Here is a 22,541-nt window from a genome sequence, read left to right as displayed (position 1 = left end):
GCGCTTTCTTCTTCCGACCCTGGATGCCCTCCAGGCAATCTGTACTACAATTCCCATCCTCCCCCACTTCTTTCTACCGACGCCTACTTCTCCTCTTCTCCCGGAATGCAACCCGTCCTAATTCCTGCCGCTTCTGGAGGATCGCGACGCCCATCCCCCCCCCCTGCCCCTCAGGGCTGCGCTGGAAGGGATGGGTGTTGTAGTCCGAGAGGGCTGGGCACCAAGAAGGCGGAAGGCCGAGCTCATTGGCTTCCAACAGAGCGAAAACAACTGGCAGTAATTTATAAGCCCCTATCCAACCCCCACCCTACCCCCACATACTCACAACGGAGGGTTCGAGAGAGGAACGCGGGGAGGATGCGGGCATTCCTTCGGCATCGCTCGCACTGAGCCAGGGGAAGGAGCGCGGCGCGTGTGTGTTTGTGCAACTGGGGTGGGTGGAGTGGGGGGGGGGAGGAAGAGACGAAACGGGGCTGCTTGAAACCCAACACAGACGCTTCTCACATCTTGATAGACCGCCCTCCTCGGAGGGGAGAGCGACGTAGGCACCAACGCGCGTGGAAGCCGAGCAGAAGGGAAAGGCTGCCCATCGGGGAAGCTGGGCGGGCGGGGAGGCACACGCGTGTGCCGGGGAAGCCGGGAACAGCTCGCCCCGCCCCACGCGCCCTTTCACCTTTTACAATCCTCGCCGAGACGCACGTGCCTTCACTCTCCTCCTCCTCCTCCTCCTCCTCGCTAGCCAAAGAAAGGGAGTCGGGCGAAGTCTCGCCGGGAGAAGTCGCTAAGGCGTCCCAAGCTGAAATCTGGGACAGGGGAGGGGTCAGGAAAGAGAAAGGGAGGAGCGTTTCTTAACACCCCCCCCTTCCTCCTCCTCCTTTTCCCTCCTCCCTTTCGTTGGAGCGAGGCAAGACCTCTCTGCGAAGCCCCCTAGAGGCGTCCCTCCCTCCCTTCCTCCCCAAACACACTCTCGCCTGTCTGCTTCTCCAAGGCCCCCACCCCGCGGCTGCTACTCCAGCCGCCACTCCCCCTCCCCTCCTCCTCCGGTCCTGGTGACAGATCCGCTGGGCCCGGAGCACTTGGGGATGCAGTTTTGGCGTTTCCGACACCTTTTTTTTTAATAACTCGGGCTCCCCGTCCGTCCCCAACCCCCCCCTCCGATCGACCTGTCAGAACCACGCCTCTGGAGCCAGCCAATTGGTCCGCAAGCGTCAAAGGGCCAATCCAGGCGCCCACCGCCCCGCTCGGCAGCCCAGCGAAAGCCACCAAACAACCGGGCGGAGAGAAGCGGCCGGGCTTAGAGGGAGAGAGAGACTCACACCCGGGCGCACGCACGCCCTGCCACACCGGCCCACATTCGCTCGCTCTCTCTCTCTCACACACACACACACACACTCGCCATCACCACCAGCAGAGCGCGCACTCGCTTGCTTTCCCTCCCTCCCCGCCGCCTCCCATCCATCCACACTCGCGGGCGCGCGCGCGCACCTTCCTTCCTTCCCTCCCTCCCGGCGCGGGACTTGGGGAGCCGAGCGCGGCGGCGCTTCCTCTGGCTGGCTGCTTCGCAGAAAGCCGAGGAAGGGAAGAGGCGGGGTGGGTGGCGGGGGAGGGGAGGGAAGCGCCCGACTTAGCACAAACTCGTTCCGGCTTCCTCGACTGCGCAGCGCACAGCCGAGCCGTCAATTTATTCGCGGAGGCTTGCCCTGCCTCTCGAGTTCTTTCCTCGCGGGATCGGCGGGGGGAGAGGAGGAGGGCGGGGGTCTCACACATACCAGGGGAGGCCAAGCGGAGGAGGTTGGGGAGGAGGAGGAGGAGGGAGAAGGAGAGGCGAGCCAGCCGGCTGGAAGGAGGAGAGCGCCGGAGACGGAGAAGGAAAAGCTGCGGGGCTCCGGGCGAGACAGCTGCGCGGGGGCTGGAGGAGGAGGAGAGGAGGAGGAGGAGGCGCCAGCCTTTGGCACCTTTTGGAGGGTCTTCCTTTTGGAGAGAGTTTTCCGCCCCGCCGGCTCTTCTGCTTCCTCGCCTCGTCCGGGCGCTTCGATGAGAAGCCGCTCCGATCGATGCTGTTGCGGCGGCTGCTCCAGTTCTCCGCGCCGGCAGCTGGGAGATAATGGCCAGGAGTTGAAGAAGGACTAAGAAGCGGGAGGCGGGGAGAGAAAGGAAGGAAAGGAAGAAAAGGGAAGAGGAGGAGGGGGAGAGGGGAGACCAGCGGCCCCAGACCTCGCGCGACCTCTGCGGCGGCAGGGACTAGCCAGAAGCTTCCCCGGGCCCCGTCCACCTCACCCCATTGCGTCCTTCCTGCTTCCCCCCCCCCTCTACGTGGGCTTCGCCCCGGCCAAACTTTCCCTCTTGTTCCCTTTCGCCAATATAGCGGCGGCGGCGCAAAGCGATCCTTTGCAATCCTTGCAAGGATAAAAAGCCCAGATCTTATTTCTCATTAGCAGGAGGCGCGTCAGTCGCCAAGCCCGACAGATAGATAGGACAGACCCACGCAGGATATTCAAGGCACTCGGGCACGCGCACCCTTCTTCCAGCTAGGGCGACGAACCGCCGGAGCGCAGTTTTCCCCTGGGTCGGCGCGGGGTGGGTGGGCGGCCATGGCCTCTAGCTTGGCGCCGGCTGCCGGGATCCCGCGGTGAGACTCGCTTATGGTCGCTTGTGACGAGCGGCCAGCCCTGCCTTCGCCTCTTTGGGCCACGGTCCCCACGCGCTTTCCCCGGGGCCAGGTCCCTTCTGCCCGGCGGAGGGAATCGGGGCAGGGTCTAAGAGGGGCGAAGCTGTGAAGCCCCGGCGCAGGAGAGAAGGGAGAAGGAGGAGGAGGAGAAGAAGAAGAAGAAGAAGCGACGCCGGCGGACTGACTTGGATGAGTTTCTCCATGAGAGAACCCGTGATTCCTGGGACCAGTATGGCTTACCACCCCTTCCTACCTCACCGGGCGCCGGACTTCCCCATGAGCGCCGTTTTGGGACACCAGCCTCACTTCTTCCCGGCTCTGGCCTTGCCACCCAACGGAGCGGCCGCTCTTTCCCTGCCCGGAGCTTTGACCAAACCGATTATGGATCAACTGATCGGGGCGGCGGATTCCGGCCTCCCTTTTTCCACTTTGGGACACCAAGCCGCGGCTCACTTGCGGCCTTTGAAAACGCTGGAGCCGGAGGAAGAGGTGGAGGACGACCCCAAAGTCCACCTGGAAGCCAAGGAGCTGTGGGAGCAGTTTCACAAACGGGGCACCGAGATGGTAATCACCAAATCGGGAAGGTAAGCAGACGGCGGAGGCTGACCTCTTTTCCAGCCGATTCTCCAAAGAGAAACCTCGGCTGTTGTCTCGCGGGGGGGGGGGGGAGGAAAGGCCGCTTTCTGAAGGACGAAGTGAGCCTCGTCCTTGTGTAAAAGCCTCAATGCACGCCAGAAGACCCCCCAAAATCCTCACCCACGAACCCGCAAACTTGCCCTCCTCCTTGGTAGAAGGAGAGAGATCTGGCTGCCTTCGGTGTCTTCTCCCCGGGATCTTTCTTTCCTTCCGAGTTTTTCAAACTTTATAACTGGATCCCTTCCCAGCAGCAGCTACTTCCACCAAAAAAAAGAGAGAGAGAGCTTGTTTCCTTCCAAGAAAAATTGGAGAAGGAAAAGCGAGGATGAACTCATGAACTCAGGCCCAAACAAAAATTGCCTACAGCTCTTTTCCGGTCATAAAATATACTTTTGAAAAAAGAAATCACTTGGTGCTGGGTGCTTCCAAACGCAAAGCCTCTACTTTCCAGAAAAAAAAGGAAGGAAAGGATCAGAAAAGGGAAACAGGAAAAAAAGAGAGAGAGATTTTTTTCCCCCACCAATAAAGTTAGCTATGATCTGGAAGGCTGTTCCTTTTCGGTTGAATCCCAGATTTTAAATCAGGTATAAGAGGCTTCCCTGCTCACCTAGGCCTCACTGTTAAATTCTGGCACATTTGGAAAAGAAATATATGGAAGAAGGGATTCAAATTTTGGAGGGAATGATCCGTGTTTTTCCCGCCAGTAATCACCCCTCTTCCTCGCTTAAAACGTGGTGGTTGTTTAAAGTAACAACAATCTGTTGTTTAAATAACTGTGGCGGTTTTTTAACGCAAAGGAGGACTTTCCAGTTTAATGTGCACCTTAAGAATTAGGGGGAAAAAGCTACGCGTCCTTGAATTATTTCCTTCAAATGCTGGGACGAAATATAATAGTTGGGAATTATTATTTATTATTATTAAGAGCCATTCAAAATGGTCTGAAATCAAGGAAGAATTGGCGAAAATAAAACAGTATAAAAAAACGGGGTGAAGTTTGCAGTTATTGGTGTGTGTCTGTCTCTGTGTGTATGTGTGTGTGTGTTGGAGGAAATTGTTGTTTCTCAAAAGGGAACCCAACAAGATCCCCCCCTTGCAGAGATTTGTATTGAGGGTTTTTCGGGCCGCGGTTAAGTCTTAACCAGCAAAAAATTTGCACCAACCAGCAAAAAAACAACAACTCTTTGCAGGTTTGGAAATGATATTTGGAAATCATGGGGGGGGGGGGAAGTGTGGAGATCATGAAAGCCGAGGGTAAGACAACCCCCTATTTGTGAGATATCGATATTATAAATTGATAATGTTACTATAACACCCGTTTTCTATAAGCTTGAGTGCTCAGCCGTTAAGGAACAGGATTCCCTGTAAAATACGTGTGCCCTCTTAAACAGATCTTGACTGTTGAATTTTCAAATGATTCTGGGAAGGAAGGAAGGAAGGAGGGAAGGAAGGAAGAGAAGGAAGGGAGCAAAACAAAATAAAACAATGTAATAATAACATAACATTCACTTTGTTTCTCTCTAGGAGAATGTTCCCACCTTTTAAAGTGAGGTGTACGGGTTTGGATAAAAAGGCGAAATACATTTTATTGATGGACATTGTAGCTGCAGATGACTGTCGATATAAATTCCATAATTCGCGGTGGATGGTGGCTGGGAAAGCCGATCCCGAAATGCCGAAAAGAATGTATATCCATCCGGATAGCCCAGCCACGGGTGAACAGTGGATGTCAAAAGTGGTCACCTTCCACAAGCTGAAACTGACCAATAACATCTCGGACAAACACGGATTTGTAAGTGCTTTCGGATTTGTAAGTGCTTTTAATTTTGCTTCACTGAGCTTTCCCTGAACTCCTCATCTTCCCCCTTGACCTAACGCTGGTCTTCATGTAGATGACGCTGATGATTTATTAAACATGAAACTCAGTCAACTGAACACTTAAAAAACATATCACAAATATCACTGATTGGCGCTGAGGGGTTGATCCAGTTGCTGCCAGCCTCCTAGGGATCAATCAAGTATCTTCTTAAAATGTACGATGATTTCTTTTATTCATTAGACATGGAAGTCAACTGAACATTTTAAAATGTGTCACTAATACCAGCGACTGGTGCTAATGGTTGATATGGTTTGCTTCCAGCGTCCTAGGTATCAACCAAGTGCCTTCTTTAAATGTACGATGTTCTGAGCATTGCAGGAAGCTTTACTTTCTCGATGTATTTTTTAAAATACAAAATACATGTAGATTATTATTATTATTATTATTATTATTATTATTATTACTACTACTACTACTACTATTACTACTACACTGGTGGTAGTAGTAGTAGTGTAGCAGTAATAATATAAAAGTATTAGTAGTAGTAGTACTATTAGCTATTTGCAAAATAGGACGACTAGAAATTCAGATTTATTTGGGAAAGTTTACTTCCTTATTAGAACAAACACAGATTTGTAAGTGCTTTTAATTTGCTTAGTGAGTGTTCCCTGAACTCCTAATCTTCCCCCTTGACATGACGCTGGACTTCACCTAGACGATGATGATTGTTATATACTTTATTCATTAAATGTGAAACTCAGCCAACTGAACATTCACAAATGTTTCACAAATACCAGTGTCTGGTGCTAATGGTTGATCCGAGTTGCTGCCAGCGTCCTAGGTATCAACCAAATACCTTCTTAAGATGTAAGATTTGCCTAGTAGCGCAGTTTTTTGCAGTTCTGCTGGTGTTATTGCAGGAAGCTGCAATACTACTACTACTACTAGTAGTAGTAGTAAGCTATTTGCAAAATAGGGTGACTAGAAATTCAGGCCTGTTTTAAGAAAATGGGGTAAACACTTACTTCTTTATTAGAAACGGTTGGAAATCTTTCTCACACTTGAAATGGGCTACTGTCAATTGTGGATTCCAGATTTTTTTTTTGCAATAAATTCCGGGTTTTTAAAGGAAGTTGGGGGAGGGAGGGCCAAGCCGATCTTTTTGCCTTAGGATGACCTGTTAGAATATCGCGTTTGGTTTACTTAGGGAGGCTTGGCGTGCGGGAATGGGAGAGAAGAATAAAATTATGAGGGTAGGACAAGGAGAATGAGAATCAAATCGGCTGAATGAAAATCAAATCGCCGTGCGAAGAAGAATCTCCGAAGCGAAACTACCCCAAATTGTAGAAGCTGGCATTTGTATATTGGGAAGAACTGAATCCTATTTAAAGTGGAGTGGGGGGGGGAAGGAAAGGAGAAAGGAAGGAAAGGAAAGGAAAGGAAAGGAAAGGAAAGGAAAGGAGGGGAAAAACCTCTATTGACTATGATATGAAAATAATGTATTTCACGGTTAGACTTTATTTTTCAAATAGTCCATTCATATCACCCTTCCTCCAAATATAATAGTTTCAATATAAAATGAGGTGGCATGCAATGTTTCCCTTTAAAACCAATTAATAGACTAGTCTTCTATTTATCTATTGTGAATGTCTATTTATCTATCTATCTATCTATCTATCTATCTATCTAACTATCTATCATGTCTGTCTCTGTGTGTGTGTGTGTGTGTGTGTCTGTCTGTCTTTCTCTCGGTGTGTGTTTGTGTGTGTGTTTGTGTGTCTGTGTCTGTCTCTCTGTGTGTCTCCCGCCCTCCCTCCCTCTCTGTCTCTTTCTCTCTCTCATCTTACATATATCCATGCATAGAGACACACATATATCCCTGCTCTGTCTCTCCACAGTTGGGATCCTTTCCCTTATTTTAGGCGCCTTGGAGCGGGATCTCTACAAATTGGGATAGGGGACGGAGGAAGAGGGCCTTTGGTTGGAAGTAAAATTCTTCATAAAACCATCCAAATATGATGCTCCCACGAAAGATCAGGGAAGCTACACAGGCAGGGTAGAAATTAGGGGGGGGGGGAGTTGAGTGGCCCTGTTTAGACAGAATGTGTGCACGGGCTCCCTTTCCCCCCCTTCAATTAAATCTTATTCTCCCAACTCCGTTTCTTTTCTTATTTTTTTTCTCTCTCTCTCCCTCTCCCTTAGACCATCTTAAACTCTATGCACAAATACCAGCCTCGGTTTCACATCGTCCGAGCCAACGATATCCTGAAGCTACCTTACAGTACATTCCGCACTTACGTTTTTCCGGAAACGGAGTTCATTGCTGTCACAGCCTATCAGAATGATAAGGTAAGGGGATTTAGATTGGAAAGGGAGTGAGTGGAGGGGGAGGAGGGGTTTTTTTTGTGTGTGTGTGTGTCCACCGGCATGAGCTTCAGATAAGGCTTCCGATTTGAGCAGGAAGGGCTGGGAGATCTTCCCAATGCAGGTATCAGAATCTGCCCTTCTTTTCTCCTCCCCCCCCCTTCCTCCCTTCTTCTTTTCCTTCACCCGCTTCAAAGAAGCCGTGAATTAAATATCCTGCTGCAACCAGGGGGGGGCCCTTGGGTCAAGCTGATTAAAGAGGAGCGGGTATTATTATGGGGAAGGGTGTTAATTGAATTTACTGCTTCTCTGCCTGCCTTGGACTGGGGAGAAACTCAGCCTAAGGCTTCCACTCCCTCCTTAGGAGGAATCTTGGCCGCAGAGCCAAAAGGAAGTTTTGGATTCCCATTAATCTCTCCGTCTTCTTCTTCTTCTTTTGTTGTTTTGCTGTGTGTATAGGTCTGTAGGGTTAGGGGGGTATTTGGATGAAGGAAGAAGCTGACCTCACTGAGAATATTTAGGGACAATCTTTGGAAATGTGGGAGGTGGGACAATAGGTGGGTGGGTGGCTTGGCTAGTTAGCTACTGAGATCCCTCCCCCCCCCCATTATGCGTGCGAGGGAGGTGGAACTTAAGAGCTTGAGGTAGCCCGAAAGGCATGGGAAAGAATTCAATGGCTGGCGCCAAACCTTGATATTCTTATTTGTCCGTTGGGTTTCTCTCTCACAGTGGGCTAGTGACTTGTGATGGAGCTTTTGTGAAGTTTTAGCAGGCTTGCAAGGAGGGAAGCTGGTTCCGGAGTGGAGGGAGGGAGGAAAAGAGAGAGAGCAGAGGGATGGATGGATGGATGGAAGGGAGGAAGGGAGGATAGAGAGGGGAAAGGAGGGAGGGGAGGAAGGGAAAAGGAGGGATGGAAGGAAAGAAGGAAGGGGAGGGAGGGAGGGAGAGAGGAAAGAAGGAACAGAGAGAGATCAGAGGGATGGAAAGAAGGAAGGAAGGATTGTTTGATTGCTTTCACGGCCTTGTGATATGTACAGAGCTGCCTTCTGGATTAAACTGGCAGCAGGTTTGCAAAGAAATTGTGCAGGAGACTGAAAAGAGGCAGTTGTGAAGTCCGAGGTTTGTCAGACTTTTGGGTGAAAGCAGAGCCAGGTGTGAGCCAGCGGCCAAAAAAGCAAAGTCCCTAAGGAAGAGAGTTGTTCCAAGCCCCCTTAGAAGATAGTGGAGGAAGAAAGGGACCCAGTACCTCCTCCAAGATAGGCTTCACACCTTGGTCTCTAGTTGCTTGTCGAACTCCACCTTTACAGAAGAGTGGAATTAAACAGGACTTCACCTGTCTGCAGGTGCAGGGACTTACCTAAAGCCTCGTCTTCTCCAGTCGACCACCGACCAAGCCACCTTTTTTCCTGCTTTTTGGCCAAGCCAAAAGTCTGAATTGTCGCAGGTTCTGAGAAGTCCATTCCCATGAACTTGTCACTCTTTCGAGAGGAGGGGAGCTTCTTGAAAGCAGAGTAGAAATACGACCTCCTCCTCCTCTGTCACAACCTAAAAAGCAGGGCTCCCACTTCCTTTGCTCCTTGGTCAAGAAATTCACCACCACCCCAAACTTCAGGAGGGGTCGGTTTGGAAGATATGGATATTCAGAAGATGGGGAAAGTCCTGTGTTCTTGGTTCGTAATTCTAGATAGAAAGAAAGAAAGAAATTTGCGTGGGAGTTGATTCAAATCTAAACTCTATTAAGCCAAGTTGGGCTTGGCCCTTCTAGGATTGTGGTCTAAACAGAAAATTGGTGGATTACACTGATTTATTTTTCTTGCTCTGAAGTGTCACCCAGTTATGATGATCCTTCCTTCTTCTTTTCATTCTCCTTCTCCTCTTTCTTCTTTTCCTCCTTCCCCTTCTCCTTTCTTCTCCTCCTCCTCTTTCCCCTTCTCCGTTCTCTCTTCTCCTCCTTCTCCTCCTCCTTCCCCTTCCCCCTTCTCCTCCTCTTTCTCCTTCTCTCTTCTCCCTTCCCCTTTCTCATACTTCTCCTCCTTCCCCTTCTCCCTTCTCCTCCTTTTCCCCCTTCTCTCTTCCCCCTTCCCCTTTCTTCTTCTTTTCTTTATTATGAAAAAAATATTCTCCTCCTCCCCTTCTTCTCTCCATTCTCCTTTTTCCGCCTCCTCCTTCTCTTTTTCTTCTCCTTCCCCCTATTATTATTATTATTATCCTCGTCCCCATCAGCCCAGCCAGTCATCCTCCCCACCCTCCATTCCGATTTCAGCATTCAAGAGTTGCTTCCCTTCACCAAACTTATTCAGCAAAATTTTCCCAAGCTGGACGGTGTTTCCAACCAGCCTTTGAAAGGGAATCTTCCTTCAATCCCCATAAAATCAAAGCAGGAGCAGATTGTCTGGGAAAGCTAGGGCAGAATCTGAAGACTTGAAGGGCCCATAAGATATTTTGTCTAGCAGATACTCTTTAAATAGAGAGGACAGGCACACACTGGTTATAAATCGAGATTCAACCCACCCACCCCTAAAATATTAAAAGTAAAATATTTTACTTTAGCCAGATGCTTTTGCAATTGAATTAAAGCAACGAAAGCCTTGAGACTCACTATAACATGACTAATGGGCTGTGCGTTCCATTCATTCCAAGAGGAGCCTAACAGTGCACTTTTCTCTATCTGTGTGTGTGTGTGTGTGTGTATGCACACTCACACACTCATGGAGTGGGGGGGGGAGTTTGCAAACTCCAAGCCGCCTTCTAATTAGCTAAGACTGAGCAACGGAGTAAGGAAATGACCACAGGAACTTCAATCCCCTATGGAACCCCTTAATCCTCGCCTGAATAGCCACAAATTTGCAGCAGGAACTATAAAGCAATTTTTTTAAAAAAAAAACCATGCCGGCCTGCTTCTGAGATCCCGTAAGCCTCTCCTTTTTATTTCGGCAGAGATCTGGACAGAAGCTTTTTTCTGGGATCTTGAGGGTTGTTTTTTTTAAAGGTGAAGTAGGCAATGTTTGGTTTGAATAAATCAGGAGAGGTTTTTTTTGCCCCACTCCTCTATGGATTTCCCCCCCTCCCCTTTCCGGTTATCTTTTGTGTGGCAGACCTCAGAATCATTCTGTACTCTTAAAAGTCACCCCATGTCTGAACTCAAGGTTTAAGTCCTGATCTCTTTTGCTAAGCTCTTAAATTGTTCTACAGAGGGCAGAAATGCAACAGCAATGCACCAATTTGATCACCAATGCTTTAGCTAGCAGAACAAATCTTTGAACTGTAAGTGGACAATAAGGAGATAACGTCAGTCTAAAACATAGACACAAATGAAGTCGAGAATCTTTTCTTTCCTAAGAATCCAAGTCGGGGCAAATATGACCATTTCTTTCTCTGTCTTTCTTTTACCAGATCACCCAGTTAAAAATCGACAACAACCCTTTTGCCAAAGGCTTCCGGGACACGGGGAATGGAAGGCGAGAAAAGAGGTAAGACGAACACGTACATTTCAATTTTCATTTTTTTGGGAGGCATCAGAAGAAGCTGCCCCAAAGTCCATTAAAATAAAATAAAATAAAAACAGAAATCGTCTTTCTTTTCAGTTCCTACCCTCCACAAAATAGCCAATTGTGGTATTGTGAACAGGAGGTGAAAAGATGGATTGGAAAGTTTGGTTTAAAAAAAAAACTTTTAAAGTTTGACAACGTGCAACATTTTCTTTGGTGCTACTCAAAGGAGAAACTCTCTGCCAAGTGTAAATGTATAGTTTACGACATGTGGTCCCTATTAGTGAAATGACAAAGGCAGAAACAGAAAACGATAGACCACAATAGATAGGCAAACTGATTTTGAACGACTTTTAACAGATTTTGACGGTAAAGTCTGGAAGTTTCTTTCAAAGAAGAAACTCCAGCCTCCATCAAAACTGGGAAGTAGGAAATCACAAATAACATTTACTTATCTCCTGGTAAGATTTAGGATAAGTGGCGTGGCGAAAAGAAAAGGAGGGGGAAACTCACATCTATCTGCTTCTAGCAGCTTCTATACATTGTCTAGGGTCCCAATCGCTGTGAAAATACTGTGCTTACAAAATAGATTGTGTTTACAACACACACATATACACACAACACATATATATATATATATATAAATATATACATACATACATACATTCCTAAAAAAAATTCCAATTCTTTTGTGTGTGTCTTTGCTTCTAAAGCAAGAATTATGTGGTCTGTGTTTTTAGTGAAAAGTGGAAGAGTCCTTAACATGGACTTTGTAAGGTCTTCCTTGCTCCCTCCTTTCCAAATTTTATTTATTGACTTATTTTAATCCTGCTTTCGGGCTGCGTTTCTTTACAGATTGGGTCTCAAGAAGCGGTAGGGATGATTGAAATATTGACAAAGAGGATGTGAATAAGAGGAGCAAGAGAAGGCAAGGTTTTCATAGGCCATAAGAGAATCAACATTTGCATTCAAGTGTTAAACAAGAGTTCTTTTCTTGAAGTTATTCAGACAGCAAATATCTCCTGGATGTTTTAAACAGTCTGTTGGTTAGGGATTACTCTGCCTCTTTTAAAATTTGCATCTCCCTCCACCAAAACAAATAAACCTAAATCCTCAATGGCCTGATTTCCATATGTTTTGATTGATTCAATCCACCGTCCCGGATTTGCGCTATTTTAAACCTTGCAGGCCGTGTTTACCCAAAATGGCTAATTAGAAGCTGCAAATGCGTAGCTAAACGTGGTTGCTCTTAAACTATGTTTTTTCCGATGCTTGGGTTGTTGTGAACTCATTCTGCTTGGCTAGTTTAAGTTCAACAAATTAAGGTTAAACGTGCTGTGGGAATTCAGCTTTTTAGATACCTGGATGCAAAACTGGCCAACTGCATTTTTAGTCCATCCAAACTCAGTCTGTGTAATCAATTAAAGGCTTAGGATGTTGTGTGTGTGTGTGTTTTTAAAAGCGGGGTTAATGAGATAAAAGATGCTTTAATTAAGCATGGATGAAGGCAGCATGCAAGCAAAGCCATAGAGAGAGCTGCAAAAGATTTAGTGTGACAATTGCTTGATGTGCTTCAACCATTTAAGATGAAAATAGACCTCTGGGTAATTGAGGCTCCAGTTTCCATCAGTTGAAACCAGAATGGCCAATAACAAAGCAGAATGAGATTGGTAATCCCAAATATTTAAAAGTCTGAATGTGCTTTGAGAGCTTCATCCTACTGTGGTGGTATCAGCCCTGGGGACAAGGTTGTTTCCTCAAATTTATGTTATCCTTAGTACAGGTGGTCCTCGGCTTAATGACCACAATCGAGCACAGAATGTATGTTGCTCAGTGAGACATTTGCGGGGTTTTGTCCCGTTTTCTTGCCACATGTGTTAAGCGGATCGCCACAGTTATTAAGCCAGTCAGGTGGTTGAACCTGGCTTCCTCACTGAATTTGCTTGTCGTAAAAAAGGGGGAATCATGTGACCCCAGGACACTGTGATGGTCATAAATGTGAGCCCATTGCTAAGCATCTGAATGTAAACCACATAAGTGTGAAAAACTTTTTTTCCCCCTGGTGCCATTGTAACTCCGAATGGTCTCTAAGCGAATTGTTGTATGTCGAGGACTACCTGTAAGATATCTTCAAGCCAGCCAAAAGATGTATTTGAGAATAGGCTGTCCTTAACCCATTCTAAAATACAACTTTTGGATGACTTGATGATTTCTCTCAACATTTTGGTTGACTTGACTTAAGCTACGGTAGGTTGGAATTTACAGAGAAAAGGAAGTTTCCTTGGTCAACCTTTAATGGAATTGATTGGTTTTGGCTATAGGGCAGCTGGTGATTCCAGATGTTGTGGTCCAAACCAGCCACGCTTTATGGGTCAGTGTGTTGTGTGTGAAGCTGTGGCAGGTTGGACCACACCTGACTAACATCCCCGTCTAGGAGCATAAGAAATATTTGTTGTTGTTTTTTTGTTTTTGTTTTTAACCTGGCTAAACCAAGGACGCTTTGCATGTTTGATGAAGCCATCCCACCAAAATTAATCCCATTTTCTTTTCTTTTCTCTCCCTAGGAAACAGCTGACTCTTCAGTCTATGAGAGTTTACGAGGAAAGGCAGAAGAAAGAGACTTCGGATGAGTCCTCCAGCGAGCAAACAGCGTTTAAATGCTTTGCTCAGTCCACATCTCCAGCTGTGTCCACCGTGGGTACCTCTAACCTTAAAGGTGAGCTGTTTTCCCCCTCTCGGTTTCCACACTGGAGTAAGAGCGAGCTCTCCTACCCTCCTATTGATGAGCAGTTGCTTTCCTACTAACGTGGGTCATTAAAAAAAAAAAAACCACCGAATCTCGGAAAACACTCCGGATCGTTAACATTTCATTTTGCCTCTCTCCCTTATTTATTTATATTTTATCCATGGTTTGAAAACAAACAAACCCACGTGGACTGAAACTGCGACTTTTCCATTAATTGGGAATTTTCGAAACGCCCAGGGAAAGCTTAAAATCACTGCAAACATCCTTCCCCCCCCCCTTCCCTTCTCAACTTCACCTAGCTGCAAAGAATGAAGGGCAAGGAAATCTTGATCTGTCAGGGATATTTGGTCTGGAATGGGAGCTAAAAGGTGGTCCAGATTCACAGATTTAGGTCTGCAGATTCATTTAAGGACTGTTCCGAGTTACAGCAGCACTGAAAAAAAAGTGATTGACGGCCGTTTTTTTTTTTTAACACTTACAATCCTTGGAGAATCTCCTTAGCAGCTTGATTCAAATTCAGGTGCTTGGCAAACTGACTCGTACTTACGACGATTGCATTGTGTGTGTGTCCCCCCCCCCACGAGGGTTATGTGATCCTCTTTTGTGACAAGCAAAGTCAATGGGGAAGCCAGATCTGCTTAACAACTGACTTAACTGACTTAACAACCACAGCGATTCCCTGAACTCCGGTGGCAAGAAAGGTCGTAAAATGGGACAAGACTCACTTAACAACAGTCTTGCTTAGCAACAGAAACCTTGGCTCCATTGTGGCTGTGAGTCAAGGACTATCTGTACTCCAAACGTGGGGTCCCAGAGGGCTGCGCATTTCCCCGTAGCTTGCTCTGATTTTGCTAGGCTTATTGTAGGAAGGAATGCCCTTTTTAGTTGATACACTCGTGGTTGTTGTTTTTTCAAGTTTGAACATTGGCTCAGTGTGTTTGTGTGTGTGTTTGTGTGTGTGTGTTTGTGAGGGTGTGCAGCAAACGCAGCCCCAAAATTCCAAGTTCATGATTCTTGCTGCCGATGGAAAGAAAAGACATCACCAGAGGTCTGATAAAACCAGGGATAAATAGACATTGGAGCATTCATGCTATTCTTTCTCTGTCCTTCAATTTCGCACCCTTCAGAGGGAAGTTTTTTATAAAAATAAGAAGATAGTTAATTCCATCAATGTCCCAAAGGTGCCTTTCCATCCCCCTGCCCCAAAGAGGTGGCTGGACTTCCTGTTTTTTTTCTTTGAAGAGGTTTCGCTTCTCATCCAAGAAGCTTCTTCGGCTCTGAAGAAGAACTGAACTGAGAACTGAAGAAGCTTCTTGTATGAGAAGCAAAACCTCTTCAAAGAAAAAAAAACAGGAAGTCAAGCCGCCTCTCGAAAAAAGCATCTTTGGGACAACCATGACCTGGATGACTGAGAATCTCCCTAGACATTAATTCCATAAACCAGAACTAAAGGGTCAGGATAAGCTATGATTCATGAAACCCCGAAGGAGCCAGGCTAATTATGATTTGTTTAGCACCATTTTCTACGCCTTTGGGTTAGCCAGGGTTTTGTTTGTTTCTTAGTTTGTTTTTAAGAAAATACCTAGAAAATAGTGAGGTGAAATCTCTCTCCAGCCCCTCTTCTGGATTAGACGGTCAGGGTTCCAAGGCCAAAGTAGATCAAACTTCAGTGAAAATTAGATCAGAATCTTTGAGTTGGAGTTGGGGAAAAAAACCTGGATGACTTCCAGAAGAAAACTGAACTATAAGCACAGGACTCCATCTGACCTACTCAATGGAGTTAAGGAAGTTTTGTTCTCAGTAGTGGGGAGAAGAAAGGAAGGCGGCCTCCTCGTCTGAGGAATCTCTTGTGGGACGCAAGTGGGACGCCTTTCCCCATGGTGTCCTTTACTTCTTTTTCCACCGTCTCTCTCTTCCTCTTCTCAGATCTGTGTCCCAGCGATGTTGAAAGCGACTCGGAGAGCAAAGAGGACCCCATGGAAGCCAACGAGGTTGGGAAGATCTCTACCACCACGGCCAACATCCTCGCCCTCAGCAGCAGCTCCTCCTTGGCGGGAGGAGGAGACGGGACAGACCCCCGGGAAGGGGGAAAGAACAGCCCTCCCAAACCTCCCATTTTCCCACCAGACTCGGCCAGCAGCAGCCGGGGGGAGTGCGTCTCGAAAATGCCTCCCGATTCCCAGCACAGCCCAGCCGCCATCTCTTCCAGCACCCGGAATTTGGGCGGCGGAGAAGAACTCAAGAACCAGGATGAATGCAGGATGCTCAACAAAGAACCCTTCGCGCCCTTAACTGTCCAGACGGACAATCCTGGCCACCTGGCCCAGAGCCACCTCTCCAACCTAACTTTTCCCCATGGCCTGGCCAGCCAACAATTCTTCAACCCCCTGAGCAACGGGCACCCTTTTCTGCTCCATCCTAGCCAGTTCGCCATGGGGGGAGCGTTCTCGGGCATGGCCGCCGGCATGGGGCCTCTGCTGGCCACCGTCTCCGGGGCGTCCGCGGGAGTGGCTGGCCTAGACAACACGGCGATGGCCACAGCAGCTGCCCAAGGATTAGGTGGGGTTTCCGCTGCAGCTGCTGCAGCCGCCTTACCGTTTCATTTTCAACAGCATGTCCTGGCTTCACAGGTAAGAGGCGCTGGTGTCTTTGTCTGTTTGTGTGTGTGTATTTGTTGTTTCTGTGTGGGTGGGTGTGTTTGTGTGTGTGTATTTGTCGTTTCTGTGTGTGTGTGTGATTTCTCCCCTCCCTAAAGCAGGTGGCTATTTGGGCATCCAGCAAATCAGAACTTTGCTCCTACATCTGTAGCATCCCACGGGATTCAGCGTCTTTTTGGTTTTGGTCCCCCCACCAACCTCGGAGGGACCGAAGTAACTTCATTGTTGTTACAACCTTTGGTTTGTGGGAGCCGTTGCTCGTTCTCTTGGTGGTTGGTTCTGCAACTGGGGTTTCTGGATTAGGCTGAGGTGTGATCCCAACCCTTGGTGGCTCGAGTCCCAAGCTTTGGGGAAGGAAAACCATGCATGGCTCTGTGGCATGGATGGATGAGACACTGCATGTCGAGATTAGAGAGGCGGGCCTCTCCAAGATCTTTTTTTTTAAAGGGTGGGGGGTTAGACCATAGCCAGTGGCTTCTGGCTTTATGCAGAAAAAGGAATTTAACAATCCAAAATAAAAACCAGTTTGCAAAAAGAAGAAGAAGGAGGAGAAGGAGAAAAAGAAGAAGGCCAGCTACTTACAAAATCTTTTGGGATGGCTTTTTGTCAGCATAGGAAAGCCAGGCAAATCTTCCATATCAAAACTCACCATTTTAAAGGTGGTGTTTGCAAGGGGGGGGGGGGGGTAAGTAAATTGGTTGCTGCAGTTCTGTGTGGGGTGTGCATGATTCATTCATTTTAAATATATATATAGTTCTCCCCTTTTTCAAATTCAGGAAAGTTGAGGGAGGGAGGGAGGGAGGGAGGGAGGGAGAAAGAGAAAAGAAAGAGAGAGAGGAGAGAGAAGAAAGAGAGAAAAGAAAGAGAGAGGAGAGAGAGAAGAGAGAGAGGAGGAAGAGAGGAGAAAGAGAGAGGAGAGAAAAGAAAGAGAGGAGAGAGAAAGAGGGAGAGAGGAGAGAGGATAAAGAGAGAAGAAAGAGAAGAAAGAGAGAGAGAAGAAAGAAAGAAGAGAGTGAGGAGAGAGAGAAGAAAGAGGAGAGAAGAAAGAGAGAAGAAAGAAAGGATAGAAGAAAGAGAGAAGCAAGAGAAAGAGAAAAAAGAGAGAAGGGAGGAAAGAAAGAGAAGAGAGAGAAAGAGAGAGAGAGAGAGAAGAGATGCAGATAGGAATTAAAAAATAAATTCTCCAATCAGATTGGCCACCTAAACACACATTCCCCCTCTTTTTCAGTCCAACTTGTTTCCCAGGCTGGTGAAAATAGGAAGAGGAAGGTGTGTGGGATAGGTTCACCTCACCCCCTTGAGTCCTTTGTAAAAAAAAAATAATAATAAACGTGGGATTAAAAATGAAAATCTTTAAAAATATTTAACTTACTTAAGGAAGGAGCCGGCCCAGGCTGACTCCTGTTTTAAAATTTGCTTCAGTTTTTCTGCAGTTCGTCCTCGGCACGATGCCCAACTATGGGGTTTAACCGAGGCTTCAGGTAGAGGGGAATCCTAGGAACAAGTTGTTTCATAAATTGGATTAAGGGCCAGTAATCAAGTATCGGCATGTGTACCTTTCCATCTCGTACCTCAAGCGGCTGGAAAATAAACGTAGGCCTTTCCGAAGGCTTTCTGAAGTAGCTCTCTTTCCATCCTTTTGTTCTGAACCTGACTGTGTTTTCGGAACTGGGCTAGCGGGGAGGAAGAAGGTAGCTGGGAAAGGCCCAACATCTGTCTGTTGCCATTTCCCAATTTTATCCTTGGCTTGGCAGTTTTTTTATTGCTTCTGGTTTGTATCTGACTCTTCCCTCTCTCGCCTTCCTTTTCTGCTCTCTCTCTCTCTCTCTTTCTTGCCTCTGTTCTTCTCTCCTGTTTCTTTCCTTGTCTCCTGATGTTTCTTCCTCTTGACTTCTACTTTCTAGTTCCTCTTCTTCTTCCCCTTTGAAGTATTCTTCATAGAATTTCTGCGCTTCTCCTATATTCTCTACCTTATAGCTTCTTCCTCGCCAAGATACCAGTACCCCTTCGGGCTTGGCAGTTTTTTAAAGGGACTTGGTAGCTCAGGGACTAAGCATGTCAATCAGAAATGGGTCGGAGGTTTGGCCGTTGGAATCCCTAGCTGCGTAATGGAGCGAGATCCCGTCCCTTGTCCCAGCTTCTGCCAACCTAGCCGTTTCAAAAGCACATATAAAAATGCAAGTAGAAAAACAGGAGCCACTTTTGGTGGGAAGGTCACAGCGTTCAGCGCGCCTTTGGCGTTGAGTCATGCCAACCACATGACCACGGAGACGTCTTTGGAGAGCGCTGGCTCTTCGGCTTTGAAACGGAGATGAGCACCACCCCCTAGAGTCAGGAACGACCAGCACATATGTGCGAGGGGAACCTTTTATTTGGGCCCGGTGTAGTTTGTTTCCCTTCCTCTGGCTACAACTATCTAGGACGGTTGGTTGGGCCGAGCCAGCAAAGATTTTCCGTCAGTGACTGCGCTCAGCACCTTGAGAGAGATGGATGATTGAATGGGGATCAGAGCGCAGTTTGGTTTGGCTCTGGTTCCCTTCCCCGCACCCCCACCCCGGGCTCGGCTACCAACCAACCAACTGCGGCTGCTCATTCTCCTTAAGCCAGAAAATGAAGTGGGATTTGGCTGACAAAAGCGCCTGGCAAACTAGGTGCTTTAGCATCTCAGGCGTATCCCAGGGCACTTTTTCTGGCAGCGTGGGCCTCTTCCTAACAACTCCCGTTCTCTCCCTCCCTCCACGATGGAAAAAGGCCTGGAGAGTTGGAAGCCAGATTTTCTTAAGCTGGCGAGATTTCTTGCTGGGGATACAGAAACCTCTGCCATAAGGGGCCATCAGCCAAGGAGGGGGAAGGCCAATGGGAGCTGTAGTTTGGGAGCAGCTGGAGGGATGCCCTCCTTCCAGATGCACCTGGGGAGAGGGGGAGGGGAAATATATTAAATGTGTGGCAGGCCTGCAGAATAGAAACCCATCCAGGGATGGGAGAATCTGAATTTATCTGTTTCTAGAGCAATCATTTGATCTCTTATTGAGACCAGAATAAAAATTTAAAATAAAATAACTCAATAACAACAACAGTAGTGGTAGTAGTAGTAGTAATAGTAGTAGTAGTAGTAGTAGTAGTAGTAGTAGTAGTAGTAGTAGTAGTAATAGATGAAACATGTAACAGCGATACCCATTGTCGTTGGGGCACTTGGTACCATGTCCAAGAATTTTATAAAACACATCCAGAAATTGCAGCTTCCTGCAGTAACACCAGCGGAAGTGCAAAAAACTGCTCTACTTGGAACATCTTATATTTTAAGAAGGTCCTTGGTTGATACCTAGGACGCTGGCAGCAAACCGGATCAACCATGAGCACCAGTCACTGGTATTTGTGATGCGTTTTTGAATGTTCAGTTGGCTGAGTTTCATGTTTAATGAATAAAGTATATAATCATAATAACATAACGCAGTTTAAGAAGAAACCTGGTTGATCCCCAGGAGGCTGGCAGCATCCTATATCAACCATTAGCACCAGTCAATGTTACTTGTGATACATTTTTAAATGTTCAGTTGACCAGGTTTCATGTTTAATGAATAAAAGAGATAATGATGATGCAAATTATTTGCAAGCCGAGGTTGAGCGATTATGGAGGAAGAAATCAACGGATGTACCAATAGTAATAGGAGCCCTTGGAGCAATACTCAAAGGGCTGCCATGGAAATGTTAAATTTATTAGACCTGAATATCCTGACTTTGCTAAAAGTAAAAAAAAGCCACAATGCTTGCCTTTACACTCAGATGCTACCTTAATAACTCTTAATCCTTCATTAGGACTTAAACTGTTCAGTTTTTACCAGTCCCAGACTGTGAATCAAACAGAAGATTAAATCTTAAATAATAATAATAATATATGCAATATGTTTATTTGTTCCTTGTTATGTGTGTATGTGTGTGTGTGTATAATCTCTCCCTCCCTCTCTCTCTCTGTCTCTCTCTCTGTGTCTCTCTCTCCTTCTGTCCATCCCTGGTACTCATGGAAGAGTTTTTGTGTATTTGTGTGCATGCCAATGCTTATTTTGGCCAAAGAAAGTACCCGTTTCCTGGACTTAATTCATAAGTTTGCCCCCTCCCGACCCTTACTCCACCAGCAAAGCACAACAGGGCAGAGTCTGCACCACAGGGGCACCTTCTCCTGGGATGGCTCGGAGGTTGTGGAGAAGGGGAAAGTCCTTGGTGGGTTGACTCACTGCCTGTGCTGACCTGGCAGCCTAATTGACCCATTACTTATGCTGTCCTGGCAGCCTGGCTGACCCCTTGCCTGTGCTGGTCAGGCAGCCTAATTGACTCTCAACTTCTGCTAGCTTGGCAGCCTGGTTGACCCACTGCCAGGCAGTGGTGCATGGGGAGGGGGGGCTATTTGGGGCTTTCTCCCCCCCTCCCCCCCCGTGGCCGCGTCTCTGACTGTCTGTCTGCTCTTCTTTTGCAGAGCCTGGCGATGTCCCCCTTCGGCAGCCTCTTCCCCTATCCTTACACTTACATGGCGGCGGCGGCGGCGGCCTCGACGGCCTCCCCGATGCACCGGCACCCGCCATTCCTGAACGCCGTGCGCCCTCGCCTGCGCTACAGCCCTTACTCTCTCTCGGTGCCTCTGCCGGACAGTAGCAGCGGCAGCTTGCTCACCACCGCCCTGCCGCCTTCCCTGGTCGGCGGTGGCACGGAAGGAGGCAAAGGCGGAGCTTTAGCGGGCAGCCCCGGCTTGGGCACGTTGGATTCCTCTGGTTCGGAGCTCAACAGCCGCTCTTCCACCCTCTCTTCCTCCGGCTCGGACAAAGAAGCCACCAGCGAGCTCCAGAACATCCAGCGTTTAGTGAGTGGACTCGAGTCGAAGCAGGACAGAGCCAGGAGCGGGTCGCCCTAGGGGGGGGAGGGGGGAGTCAGCGTCCTCTACCTCCCCCCCTGGCTATAGGGAAGGAGGGGCACCTCCAATTTCCCTCCCCCCCCACACGCTTTATGGGCCCAACCGCCCTCTCCAAATTGGGCAGCGGGAGTGTGTGGGGCTAGGGTCGCGCTGGAGATGGACCGAACGCGCGAAGCGAGGAGGGATGGGGGGGGGGGGCGCTGCTGGAAGCTGCTATGAACCACTGTTTTGTCCACTGGAGGCAGGTGTGAATTCTGGGGTCCTCTCCCCTTCCTCCCCCCTCCCCTTTCGTTCGTGGTTTTTTTTGGGGGGGAGGGGGTCCCTGCCTCCCCTTAAAGATCAAAAGAGAGACGGGCAGAGAAATGGATGACCTCTTCCCCCACCCCCACCCGCCCACCCCCCAGGGAGAATTTGGGGTGGGGTTTTTTTGCGTAGCAGTTCCTTCGAAAATCAAGGCGAAAAGGGGGGGGGAGAAAAAGCGGATCCTTTTAATGGTTTTGGGGGGGAGGGGGTCCCTGCCTCCCCTTAAAGATCAAAAGAGAGACGGGCAGAGAAATGGATGACCTCTTCCCCCACCCCCACCCGCCCACCCCCCAGGGAGAATTTGGGGTGGGGTTTTTTTGCGTAGCAGTTCCTTCGAAAATCAAGGCGAAAAGGGGGGGGGAGAAAAAGCGGATCCTTTTAATGGTTTTGGGGGGGAGGGGGGGCTACGGCTAGTTTGTTTATTTTTGCATGGTTCGTTCCAAAACGTTTTATTTTGTGACAGCCCCCCACTCCATAAATGCTTGCTTAAGGTCCCCAGAGCATTAAATATGTATGTGTGTTTGTGTGTATGTACGTATGTGTGCAGATAGTATGTCTACACACATACATTTATATGTGTGTGTATGTGTATGTGTGTGTATGTATGTATATATGTATTCTGATTATATATATATATATATATATATATATATATATATATAAAAGAATACATATATGTGTATATATATATATATATATATATATATATATATATATATATATATACATACATACAAACACATACATACATACATGTATGCATATATATGTATACATATTTCTTTACATTTTTTGGTTTCTTTTTCTGATAGGAGCAATTAAAAATATAGTTAGAAGGGGAGCATTATCATTTTGCTGGTTTGTTTTAAAATGACCCCCCTCTCTTTGTTTTGTTTTAATACATTTTTTTCCCTTTTACTGTATATGCAATAACAAGGTTTGTAAACGTAATAAGGAGAA

The 22,541-nt window shown here is 47.4% G+C and overlaps 1 protein-coding gene across 1 annotated transcript; it reads left to right on the top strand.

The window, feature by feature from the left end:
• The first annotated feature begins 1,840 nt into the window (after positions 1 to 1,840).
• TBX3 (T-box transcription factor 3) lies at positions 1,841 to 22,219 on the top strand. Its single transcript, XM_032229162.1, has 7 exons — positions 1,841 to 3,252; positions 4,826 to 5,093; positions 7,323 to 7,469; positions 10,878 to 10,954; positions 13,537 to 13,688; positions 15,645 to 16,348; positions 20,847 to 22,219. The coding sequence occupies exons 1-7, from the start codon at positions 2,858 to 2,860 to the stop codon at positions 21,276 to 21,278; spliced, it is 2,175 nt and encodes a 724-aa protein (XP_032085053.1). The 5' UTR covers positions 1,841 to 2,857; the 3' UTR covers positions 21,279 to 22,219.
• The last annotated feature ends 322 nt before the right edge of the window (positions 22,220 to 22,541 follow it).

The sequence above is a fragment of the Thamnophis elegans genome, chromosome 13, assembly GCF_009769535.1.
Source record: "Thamnophis elegans isolate rThaEle1 chromosome 13, rThaEle1.pri, whole genome shotgun sequence".
In the NCBI taxonomy this organism is placed as follows: Eukaryota; Metazoa; Chordata; class Lepidosauria; order Squamata; family Colubridae; genus Thamnophis; species Thamnophis elegans.
Note: the sequence above shows the minus strand (reverse complement) of the source record. Positions and strands in the feature narration are given on the sequence as shown.